Source organism: Lissotriton vulgaris, unplaced genomic scaffold (genome assembly GCF_964263255.1).
Source record: "Lissotriton vulgaris unplaced genomic scaffold, aLisVul1.2 SCAFFOLD_911, whole genome shotgun sequence".
Lineage (NCBI taxonomy): Eukaryota > Metazoa > Chordata > Amphibia > Caudata > Salamandridae > Lissotriton > Lissotriton vulgaris.
In genome coordinates, this window is record NW_028247209.1 from 383,948 (window position 1) to 396,117 (window position 12,170).

The following is a 12,170-nucleotide window of genomic DNA, read 5'->3' on the forward strand; positions in this document are numbered from 1 at the left end:
CTTCTACAGCTTTATCTTGTGGTATTTGCGTATACAATGAAGTCACGTCTAGGGTTGCTAATATATCAGTCTCACTGTTAAATGGTATGGTCTCCAATTTATTAATGAAATCTGTGGTGTCTTTCAGATAATATTTTACATGTCCCATAAATTCCTTCAAAAAGTAGTCAAAATATTTGGATACCATTTCTATCAGAGAACTGCAACCAGAAACAATTGGCCTTCCAGGAGGGTTTTTTCACTGTGATGGATTTTTGGTAAAACATAGAACACTGGGGTTCTTGGATGTTTATTTTATAAAAAATTATACTCTTTTGGGCCTAATAATCCCTGCTCAAGACCATTCTTCAAGATAGACAAGAGTTCTCCTTGTAATGCAGGAGTTGGATCTTTTGAGACTCTTCTATAGCATTCTCGGACATTCAATTGTTTTGAAACCTCAGTCACGTAATTATCAGTTTCCCAAACAACAATTGCACCTCCTTTGTCCGCCTGTTTAATAGTGACGGCGGGATAATTTTTTTAAGAGAATAATGCTTTGCGTTGTTCCTTCGAAATATTATGTTTTACATAATTTGTTTTTTTCTCCTTCTCTGATATACCTGATAATACCGTTTTTTAAAAATTAGTATTTCTTTTGGTATTTTATTACCAGGAGGACAAAACGATGACTTTTTTGCGGAGGCCAGTAACTTCTGTGGTGTCTGGTGTATAATTACCTAGGAAGAACATTTTAAGTCGTAGTTTACGACAGAATTCAATGAATTCTGTTTTCATTTTTAGAAAGTCATCCTTTGCGTTAGAACGAACATGAGGCCTTTGGTCAAAATGCATTTCTCTGCTTCCGTTAGCTTTTTTATTGATAAAAATGGAGGAACCATCTCATTTTTGTCGTTGTCATCTCCCATGGCTGGTTGTTGTATCTGGTTAGTCCCCTTGGTCTCTGTTGACCTTGCCCTAAAAAAGACGAAGAACCCTGTTGTTGCCGTCCATTCCATTTATTATTTCTATTGGGGTGACCTTCCCCACTATCCGTATCCCCTCCCGATGAACATGAAGTATCCGAGAAGGAGATACATTGTTTCTTTGATCTTCCCTGGTTATCTGTTAGAAACCTTCGTGAGTCCACTTTAGAGTAAAAATCAGCTTGTAAGTATGGATACACGATGTCTAAAGAGAAGTTCCTTTTATCTTTTTCAAACTGATTTGTTTTTTGATTGATAGTATAATCTTTGAACTCTAAAATATCCTTATCAACTTTATCTAGTAAGGCCTTCTAATCTGTAATTGTCTGATTATTTTTTATATCTGAAAGAGACACGTTAGTGATAGATTCCTTACCTTAGAATATCCCCAGGCGTCAGACTGGATCCGTAAATTTTTGCGTAGCAATACCCCTGCGCGTTGGTAGGCATCATCTGCGGCTCTGCGGCCGTCGTCGGCAGCGCCAGAATGACGTCGTCGGAGTACTTAGACGCCGCCCATGCGGGCTGACGTCAGTTCTTCTTCTTTTTTCCGCGCCAGCTATCGCAGATCCGGAGAAGCTCTACCCCTAGTCATTCTTTGACTGAACTTTGATCTTTTTGATCATTTCTTTCTTCGAGTCTTCGAATCTATCGATGCCGGTAGGGATGCCCGGGTTAAAACCCTGCTCGAAGTGCGACCGACTGATGTCGGTTACGGACCCCCATCGTCGGTGCCTGAAGTGCTTAGGCCTCGACCACGACAACCGCACCTGCTCCGACTGCCGGGCCCCGACGTCGAAGGCTAGGCGGGAGCGGTCCCGCAAGCGGCTCGAGCTCCAGCAGTCGGCCCCGCGCCACTCCAGGTCCCGGTCCCACGGGAGGTCGAGGGACAGGTCGCGGGGTCGGAGTCATCGCAGCTCCGGGAGTGGACACCGGTCGTCAGGCTCCAAGTCCTTAGGTAAGAGGCATGAGAGGTCGGAGAGAAGTCATCGTTCCTCCAACCCACCCCGACACTTGCACGATGCGGCCGGGGGCTCGGGCGACACCGCCCACGCTGCTCCGCGGGAGTCGCAAGTGTCGCTGCCTGCCCCACACCTTCGGGTCCTTGGGCACGGCGCGATGCCGGAGGAGATCGAGCGGTACCTCATGGCCATGAGGACCCTCCCTCCTCAGTCGGGTTCCGTGGCGCCTCCGGGCCCAACTATCCTGACTGGAGGCCCTAGCGGGTCGGGTGCTTCAGCCCGGACACCATTGGGTGCTTCAGCCCAGACGCCGCCAGCGACTTCGGTCCCGGCGCCGCAGGACCTCACTGGATCCGCTTCCGGATCTGGGTCATCGCCGGTCGACCTCACGACCTCACCAGCGCCGGCCCCACGGGTGTCGCCCCCGGCGCCCACTGTGGACGCCATCCCCAATGTTCCCTACGGTCCGACTCAGGTGCCGGAATGGCGCCGCTGGGCGCCGCTTCAGACGGCCTTTGGAGATTTTAATTTCCATGAGGAGGCCCCGTCTACTAATCCTGTTTTACAGGAAACGGGTGACGAGGAAGATTGGGAGGGGTCTGAGGACCCTCTGGCACTGAAGTGCCAGTCTCAACAGGACTGGACATATGTGCTTGGGGAGGCCAGTGGTATTGACACTTCGCCAGACACTGGATGTGTCTTTCCTCCGACCGTGGCTTCGGAGGAGGGGTCTACATATAGTGTAGTGTTGACGAGGGCGGCCAAGGCCTTAAACCTTGAGCTCTCCGTCGCGGTCGTGAGGACTAACCTCCTCACTGAGGTCCTCAAACCGCAGTCAAGCTCCAGCGAGCCTCTGCTGCCGTTCAATGAGGCCTTGTGTGACGTTCTTGTGGGCACTTGGTCCAAGCACGCCACAGGTCCGTCCGCCTGTGGATAGGAACGTGGCCAGACGCTACCGCCCAGCCCCGGGCGACCCTTGCTTTTTGTCCACCCATCCCACCCCGAGAGCCTGGTGATCCAGGCCTCCAATTCCCAGACCGCGTTCCCGTCGGCCCCGCCCGACCGGGAATCCAAGAGATATGAACAGTTCGGGAAGAAGGTGTTCTCGTCCCTAAGCTTAGGGCTGCGGTCTGTCAATACCGCCTGTCTCTTGGGCCGCTACACCCACACTCTGTGGGACGCGATTGCGGACGTGCTGCCACAGTGTCCGGAGGAGGTCCGAGCTAAACTCGCCCAAACCCTTGCGGAGGGCCGAGATGCAGTGCGATATTCCATCCGGTGTGGGCTGGATACCACGGACTCACTGGGCAGGGAAATGGAAACGACGGTGGCGGTTCGACGCCACGCCTGGTTGAGGTCTGCCAACTTTTCGGCCGATGTCCAGGCCACACTTCTGGACATGCCGTTCGATGGCCGTCGCCTCTTCGGCGACAAGGCAGACCATGCGCTGGAACGATTTAAGGACTCCAGGGCTACAGCCAAGTCATTGGGCCTCTCGGCCCCACACCAGCAATCGGGTGCCTTTCGCTCCTTTCGTGGCCACGGAAGGGGCGCCCCCACACGTGCTGCCAGCCACGCGCCGCAGAATGTTCAACAGCACGGTGGCGGCCGTGGAAACCACCGTGGCGGCGGTCGGGGACAACGGCGAGGCCAGTCCACACCTCCCTCCACAGCACCCGCCTCAAAACCTTCCTCCGAGTTTTCAGGCCCATTTGACGCCTGTGGGAGGCAGGGTTCGCCATCACCTCTCCCACTGGCGCACTATCACGTCGGACAGGTGGGTGCTGCAGATCGCGCAAAGGGGCCACTCCCTCCCCTTTGAGGTGACCCCTCCATCCATACCACCGCAATGCCACCGCGTGTCGAGGGATCACTTGCAACTTCTGCAAGAGGAAGTCACAGCCCTCTTGGCCAAGGGGGCCATTGAGCTTGTTCCTGGGCCAGAAGTAGGGTTTGGATGTTACTCCCACTACTTTCTGGTACCCAAGAAGGGCAAAGGGGGCCTACGCCCTATCTTGGACCTGCGGAACGTCAACGGCTTCCTCCGGAAGGAGAAGTTCAAGATGCTGACTTTGGCTCAGGTCCTAGCTGCCCTCGACCCAGAAGACTGGCTGGTAGCGTTGGACTTGCAGGACGCTTATTTCCACATCCCCGTCCTGCCGGCCCACCGGCGTTACCTGCGGTTCACGGTAGGCCAAGAGCTCTTTCAGTTTACCGTACTCCCCTTCGGCCTTACCAGCGCCCCACGGGTGTTCACGAAGGTGATGGCGGTGGTCGCAGCTCATCTGAGCAGGTTGGGGGTGTCAGTCTTCCCCTACCTAGACGACTGGTTGTTGAAGGCGGGCTCGCCCCAGACAGTCGTCAGCCACCTCCAGACTTCGGCCGACCTCCTGCATTTGCTGGGGTTCCCCATCAATGTGCCTAAGTCGCACCTGTGTCCCTCTCATTAGCTCCTCTTCATCGGAGCGGTTCTTGACTCGGCGCAGTTTCGGGTTTACCCTTCCGAACAGCGGGTTCGGGATATACAGGCTCTGATTCCCATCTTTCAGCCTTTATCCCGAGTCTCGGTCAGGTTGACTCTGCGGCTTCTGGGGCTGATGGCCTCCTCCATCCTTCTGGTGCATCACGCCCGGTGGCGGATCCGGGCTCTGCAGTGGGACCTGAAGTTTCAGTGGGCCCAGCATCAAGGCAACCTGTCCGATCATGTCTTGATCTCGGAGGGCACTGCGAGACAACTGCAGTGGTGGCTCACGGACCGCAATTGGGTCAGTGGCAGATCCCTCTCCCTACCCCACCCAGAGCACGTGGTTTTGACAGACGCGTCCCTCCAGAGCTGGGGAGGCCACATGGGCGAGGCAGAGATCAGAGGCCTCTGGTCTTCCGCGGAGTCCCGGCTCCATATCAACCTTTCGGAGCTGCAGGCGATTCGTCTAGCACTGAAGGCATTCCTCCCCTCTGTCCGGGGGAGTGTAGTGCAGTTGTTCACGGTCAACACCACCACCATGTGGTACTGCAACAAACAAGGCGGGGTGGGGTCGTGGACCCCATGCCAGGAGGCTCTGCGCCTCTGGCAGTGGCTGGAATATCAGGGCGTGACCCTGGTGGTTCAACACCTGGCAGGCTCTCTGAATGCCAGGGCGGACAAACTCAGCCGTCGGTGCATGATGGATCACGAATGGCGTCTGAACTCGGACGTGGCGCAAGGCCTCTTTCAGCAATGGGGAGAGCCTTGGTTAGATCTTTTCGCCTCAGAAGAGAACGCGCAATGTCATCAGTTCTGCACGTTGGAATTTCCAAGGCGGCACTCGCTCGGAGACGCTTTTCGTTGCGAGTGTAGTTGCGGTCTATTGTACGCCTGGCCGCCTATACCACTTTTGCACAGAGTGCTGAAGATCAGGCGCGACCGGGCCCAGGTTTTCCTTGTGGCTCCGGACTGGGCACGAAGATACTGGTATCCCGAGCTACTCAGCATGTCAGTCGATCCCCCGATTCGTCTGCCTCTTCGGGAGGACCTTCTGTCGCAGCAGCAGGGGACGGTCCTGCACCCGAACCTGTCCAGTCTCCACCTACAAGCTTGGAGATTGAGCGGTGGCAATTGAGCTCATTTGACTTGCCTCCCGAAGTCTGTGATATCATTCTGGCAGCCAGGCTTCCCTCCACAAAGTCGGTATACGCCTGCAGGTGGAACAGATTTGTGGCATGGTGCACAGCAAAGGCTGTGGACCCTCTCTCTGCACCCCTTTCTGAAGTTCTACTCTTCCTTCTTTCCCTTGCCCAGCAGGGCTCTGCTCTGGGCACTCTTAAGGGGTACCTTTCTGCTCTTTCCGCCTTCTTACGGCTACCTGATCAGCCTTCCTTATTCAAGACCCCATTGTAAATAGATTTCTGAAGGGCATCACACACATGTTCCCTCCTGTTCCCTTCGTGATGCCCCAGTGGGACTTGAATCTTGTACTCACTTATCTAATGTCTTCTCCCTTTGAGCCGCTCCATAAATGTCCTCTCCGTCTTCTTACCCTGAAGACTGCTTTCCTGGTTGCCATCACCTCTGCTAGGAGAGTGAGTGAGCTCCAGGCTCTTTCTTTTACTCCACCTTTCCTCTCTGTTCATCCGGACAAGGTTGTGTTGCGGACAAGACCTTCCTTTCTGCCCAAGGTTGTCACGGCCTTCCACATCGGGCAGTCCATTACCTTGCCCACCTTCTTTCCGCCTCCGCATACCTCGAAAGAGGAAGAGAGGCTCCACCGTCTGGACCCAAAACGTGCGCTCTCTTATTACCTAGATCGCACACGCCAGTTCCGGGTGGATGACCAACTCTTTGTTGGTTATGTGGGCGCGAAGAAGGGAAAGGCGGTATACAAGAGGACCATTTCGCGGTGGATCATCATGTGTATTCAGGCATGTTACTCCATGGCCAAAAAGGAGCCCCCTGCTGGATTGCGGGCTCATTCCACTCGAGCCACGGCAACAACAACTGCCTTGGGCCGAGGAGTCCCCTTACAGGACATTTGCCAGGCAGCTACGTGGGCCTCGTTGCACACGTTCGCAAGACACTACTGCCTGGACAGTCAAGTCCACAGGGTTGGCTTCTTTGGTCGTTACGTCCCCAAGGACTTTCTGGTGTGATTATTGGTTCGCAGACCCACCACTGGGGTTGGTATTGCTGGGGTATCTATTCTAAGGTAAGGAATCTATCACTAACGTGTCTCTTTCAGATGCACAAGTTACTACTTGTGTAACGATATATCTGTAAGAGACATTAGTTAGTGATAGATTCCTTACTGACCCACCCATCCTCCCCGTTCTGCGAACCGATATCTAGGGTTAAGGTCATCCCCTTTCAGGGCCCTAGTTTCATGGCACCAGTGTTGGTTCTGTCATGGGTCTCCGTATCTGGCGCAGAAAAGCTGTGTATCAGAACTGACGTCAGCGCGCATGGGCGGTGTCTAAGTACTCCGACGACGTCATTCCGGCGCTAACGACGCTGACGACGGACGCGGAGCCGCAGACGACGTATTGCTACGCAAAAATTTCCGGATCCAGTCTGACGCCTGGGGATATTCTAAGGTAAGGAATCTATCACTAACTAATGTCTCTTACAGATATATTGTTACACAAGTAATAACTTGTGCTTCCGTTTCCAATAGAAATATTTCATCCAATTCCTTTTGAAAGTTTCTGAGAACTGTTTCTACAGTAAGGACCATAAGGTCCCTACTGCATTTTATTTTCTATCAGACTAAACTTCTTCTAATAGATAGGGTCATCTGTAAACACCACTGGAATATTCCGAATTTGCAGGCCTGCAGGTATTGTACCTTCCCTTAGATGTTATAATAAGAAGTGTCCGTGTAAGTCTGTTCTTATTTGCTTCTTTTTAAGATGTAGCAATTTGTCCGATTCGTTCTGAGTTTTTGCTGTCAAACTTAGAGTAGCCGAGGCGAACAAAGGTGGAGCGCTCAAATGTTTTTTGATATGGTCTTCACTATAAGCAAATGTGTCGGCTTCAGTCATAGTCACAGAAAAAAAAAAAAACTAAGTAAAGTGCACCCTTGTCACCTACACTCTATCAAACATAAATTGCAAACTGTTCCACACTTGTGATTAAACACACTAAGCCTCACTGTATAACAATAACGGGCCTGACTCTGATCAGTAAGGCTGAGTCAACTAAACCAAAAAACAACCAAGATGCCAGTACTGATGAAAATTTCAAACAGTTAAATGAATAGTGCAAGGATATCCAAACCAAGCAGCCATAAGCTCAATAGTAGCCTTTATTTTCAAATATTCAAAAATGTCTTCAATAGAGAAACACATACAGGGAACATATTCGTACATATAATCCAAAAAAATGTAATAAATACCTTCTACACACTACAATTTTCAATCGCTACCATCACTATTACAAACACACTGTCACATTCATTCTATCTACAATCAAACACTTACCACACTCACCGTACACCACAAAGTCCTTTTTGGGCCAATATGACTTATTCAACTTAAATGAAGGCCCTTATACCCACCAAACAAAGCAATAATAAGTTCTGATTAGACTGCATACAAAGCATCATGACATATAATAGTCACCAAACAGTTTCTAAGTTACTAAAGATCTACAATTTATCTTCAGTGTGCACCAAACCCTAATCACAAAATGCTAAATGCTATTGTTTGGTAGTGTAAATAAAGAGGTCTACGCATTTCAAACCCTGATCAATACTGGGGTTCTCATCAGGATCAAGAAACACTGTGGAGACAGAAAATAGAAAAGACAAAAATGTCAAAACCTTGCTTTCACTAAATTTGCCCAACGCTCCTCAACCAAGACCACCAACAGCCGCTACTTACCAAACTTAAAGAAAAGCCACAGCCGTGGACTTCCTTCGTTTTTAACTTGCTGAAAGATTCTAAGAAAGAAACAAATAAAACGTCTTTTTGTCAAGCTTGTCAAGAAGCGTATGCCCAATTGGACCAAAGTTGGCACTTCCACTTACTTCGTATAAAAATGCCCAGTAGATAATGTTAGATGCCGCGTTTTCAAAACTCCCTGCGTGCCAAATGCGTGGGCACCTAATTTGAAAGGAAGGAGTATATTAAGGCATTGCATTGCAGCACCGGCCCGATGAGCAGCAAGCCCGATGATAAAGCATGACACCTGCGAGGGTGTGTGAGGGCCCTATTTCCAAAAATGAAATATTCTTTTTGTAGTGGCTCCTTTTCTCTGACCTACTCCCCTTTGTCATTTGTCCCATTTAGGTACAGCATACCTTTTTCTTTTGTTGATTTCCACAGAGACAAGGTGGTAAAATCCTTCTCTATTACCCCCCTATCAATTCAGTTTTCATTAAATTGGAGTACTACCACTTTCTGGATTCTCCTATGCTACTCACTTAAGATTCAAACACAATTAGAATGTAAGAGATATACTGAAATATTACATTCACAAAAACACAGTGCTGCACTAATATTTGTGTTTATTTAATTTTCTTGCAGGTTAATTGGGGAAAGTGCTTGGAAAGTCTTAGAAACGCACAGCAACAAAACAAGTACTACTGTCAAACTTCTTCAGCCCGACACAACATATCAAGTCAAAGTGCAAGTTCAGTGCCTAAGAAAGGTTTACAATACCAATGATATTATTACTCTGAGAACCCCAGAAGGATGTAAGTGAAAAATATATAAACATATATAGAATACATACACAATTCTTTTTTCATTTTAAAAATTGTTGAGATCATAGGTATTTATTTCTACTACATTTCTGATGCATTACCAATGTTTCTCCGGTATTTTAATTTTGATAGATATACATGCTTGAATCTTCCCTGTTGTTGAGTCACCACATCCTATGAAGGGAGTCTCCCTGAGCTCTGCTCAGTTCTTTGTGAAGCTTTTACTTTAAACTTTTCCTGACCGCCAACTACCAAGTTACATTGGAGCTGTGATTGCCCTGACAATTTTACAACCTTGCAGATGGGTCTATAAAGGAATTATTCAAACCATGTAAGACGTGGTTAACTGAGGCTTTTATCAAAGGATCTTAAAAAAGTATGTCTGTATTGCCTACACCCTACTCACATGGATAAGGACTGCAAGTGTTGCAGAACATTTTCAGCAAAATCCATAAAGGGGTCTTCTGTGGCTACAGAAGAAGAAATTGGCAAGGACTCAAGGCTCTAGAGGAGGAGGAGCCAGAAACACCAACACCAACAGCAACCAAGAAAAAGAGAGAAAGGTATGAAGCAGAATCCTATGAGCAGCCACCTAAAAAGGTGGGTAAATTGAAAGAAAAATAGACAACAGTAGAAATCCACAACACATATCTAGCCATCTATCATCATTTCTGGGTCTTCCAAAATGAGGAAAACAACATTGTGTTAACGTCGTCAACGGCCGCTTTGTCTATGAGACAGTCCACAACTACTACGTCATCGACTCCATCTAAGACCACTTTCTAATGAAACTGTTGACAGCTGTGATATCTGACATTTCATCATTGGTCACACGATGGTGGTCCCAGTGACCTTGATGAAGGCTATGCAGCAGAAGTCGACACCAGTTCATACAAGGCAAGCACCGTCGATGGGCACGTAGACAATCATGTCTGAAACCCTAAAACCATGCCAGACGTCACCAAGCATAGTTTCTTCTTTGCCGACTGTCTGTCTTGTTGAGTTAGGAGGTTGAGATGAAGATAACAATGAAGATACAGCATTTGGGGCTGTGAGTAGCCCGTCACAATTGCATGTTAAATGCTAATATCAGGACAGAACAAGCTCTATTAAAGAATTTTAAGAACAATCTCATGATACCTTCAAAGAGCAGTCATATCAAGAGCCAATGATGTAGGTTCCTGTGGCTCTGGTATCAGATCTTTTCCAGATGCTTAATGACTGTTACAAAGGATTTCTGGTATTCTGAAATCCGAAACAGTAACAGCAGTATGCACCAAAACCTTCTGCTGGTATTTCTGCATAGTCTCCTAGGCTTCTATGGCAAGAGAGAATCCCAGCTATGCTGCTACTTGTTGTGCCTCACTCACAGCCACAGGACCCCATTACTATCATGATGATTATAATTAATAAGGAGATGACGATGATTGTGGTGACGAGCCTGAGGAGGGCAAAATACTGAATGATCCTGATACTACCACTGTTTCTGAATGGGACGAATATATTGCACCTCTGTCCGGGCCTCCAACACCTCCAGCTCCCAATTCCCCACCTGATGACATTGGGGTTTCCCAGGCACTGTTAAAGAGCAGCAAAAGGTTTTGGCTTACCGGTGCAAGTGAGACGAATGGATTGCTTTTGCTATGATTTCAGGGAAACTGCAAGTAAGCAAAGTCTATACCCATAAAAGATGATGAAGAAAAAAAATTAATAAAGCGCACTCTTACCAGAAGGCATCTGGTGCAAGAGCCATTAGATCCAACTAAGCTAGGGACTGAGACATCACCTTGAAGGACCTAAGGAGCCCTAGATCGATATGAAATGAAAAGCCAGGTTTTACGAAACTTTCTGAAGCTCATGTGATTTTCACAGCTTAGCTGTGGCCACTGAGAATGTATCTGCCTCCCCATCTCACCTTTTGGAATTTCAGGTCACCACCAGATTGTTTGGCAGAACGATGATGCCTGGCCGTTAAGTACCAATTGACCTTAGATTTAATAGCCTGGGGCCCTCACATGTGTAAGGCCTTTTGCGAAATGCAAAGGGCTTTTAAAATTATTCACTTCTTAACAAGAAGCCAGTGAAGCTTAACAAGCTCAGCTGAAATTGAGTGATAATTAGGAATATCTAAGATAAACCTCGCTACTGCATTCTGGACAGGTTGATTTTTTAATTTATTTTAGAATAAACGTATTGATGTTTAAGTGCAAGGCATTACAGTAATCGGTGCCTGAGGAGATCGAGGCCAGAACCACTGACTTTCGTGATGTTAAAGAGATGAAAGAAAAAGCTTTCTAAAGTATCCTAATAATATTAAAACAGGTTCATACCGTTCAATTCACCTGTGCAACAAAGGAGAGATGTTGGTCCAAAATGACACCAAGATATTTTGCCGGTTTAGTCTGTAAGGGCAGGTTTTCCAGTGCATCTGGTCACCAATTGCTGTTCCAAGATGAATGCTGACCTCCAAAGGTAATAACCTCTGTTTTGTCTGCATTCAATGTCAGACAGATACCCTTCATCCAGACAAAAATTGCCTTCATGCAGTCATTGAAATTGACGGCCATGGAATGTTTGTCATCTGTAATGGATACAATCATCTGTGTGTCATCAGCATAGGAGAGGCACAGCAATTGTGCTAGCCACTAGATGAATAGTTTTAGACAAACTGGGTGTGGAAGGGTTCCCTGGCTTTTAACTAAGAAGATAAGTCTCAGTCTACTCCTTTGAAATTTGCAAAAAAAGAGAACAGCATGAGATTGCATACTGACTCCTCTTCGCTCACCCTCATGTCTGGATTCTCCTGGGAAACTTGTCATGTAGAGTTGTATTTCCTCATTAGTTGTATCAAATTCCGAATAAATGGTCAGGATTTTGGACTGAAAATTGTGTGCCAGGTTATCACAGAACTCCTGAGTCACCTCCAAATTGTTCGAGCTCTTATGAGAAAACCTAAGATCTATAATCTTAAACAATTCCCTAGAATAATTTGGAGCATTACCAATTTAGCCCATGTAGAATTTAGTTTTTTCTCAGCAGTTGCTACTTTGTAGTCCCTGATCAGA

The 12,170-nt window shown here is 47.9% G+C and overlaps 1 protein-coding gene across 1 annotated transcript in view; it reads left to right on the forward strand.

Moving 5' to 3' along the window:
- The window catches only part of SORL1 (sortilin related receptor 1), a 607,546-nt gene that overhangs the window by 370,551 nt on the left and 224,825 nt on the right, over positions 1-12,170 (forward strand). The window contains exon 23 of the mRNA XM_086949665.1: positions 8,927-9,096. Within this exon, the coding sequence (XP_086805791.1) occupies positions 8,927-9,096 (170 nt within the window). The remainder of the gene's footprint in view (positions 1-8,926; positions 9,097-12,170) is intronic.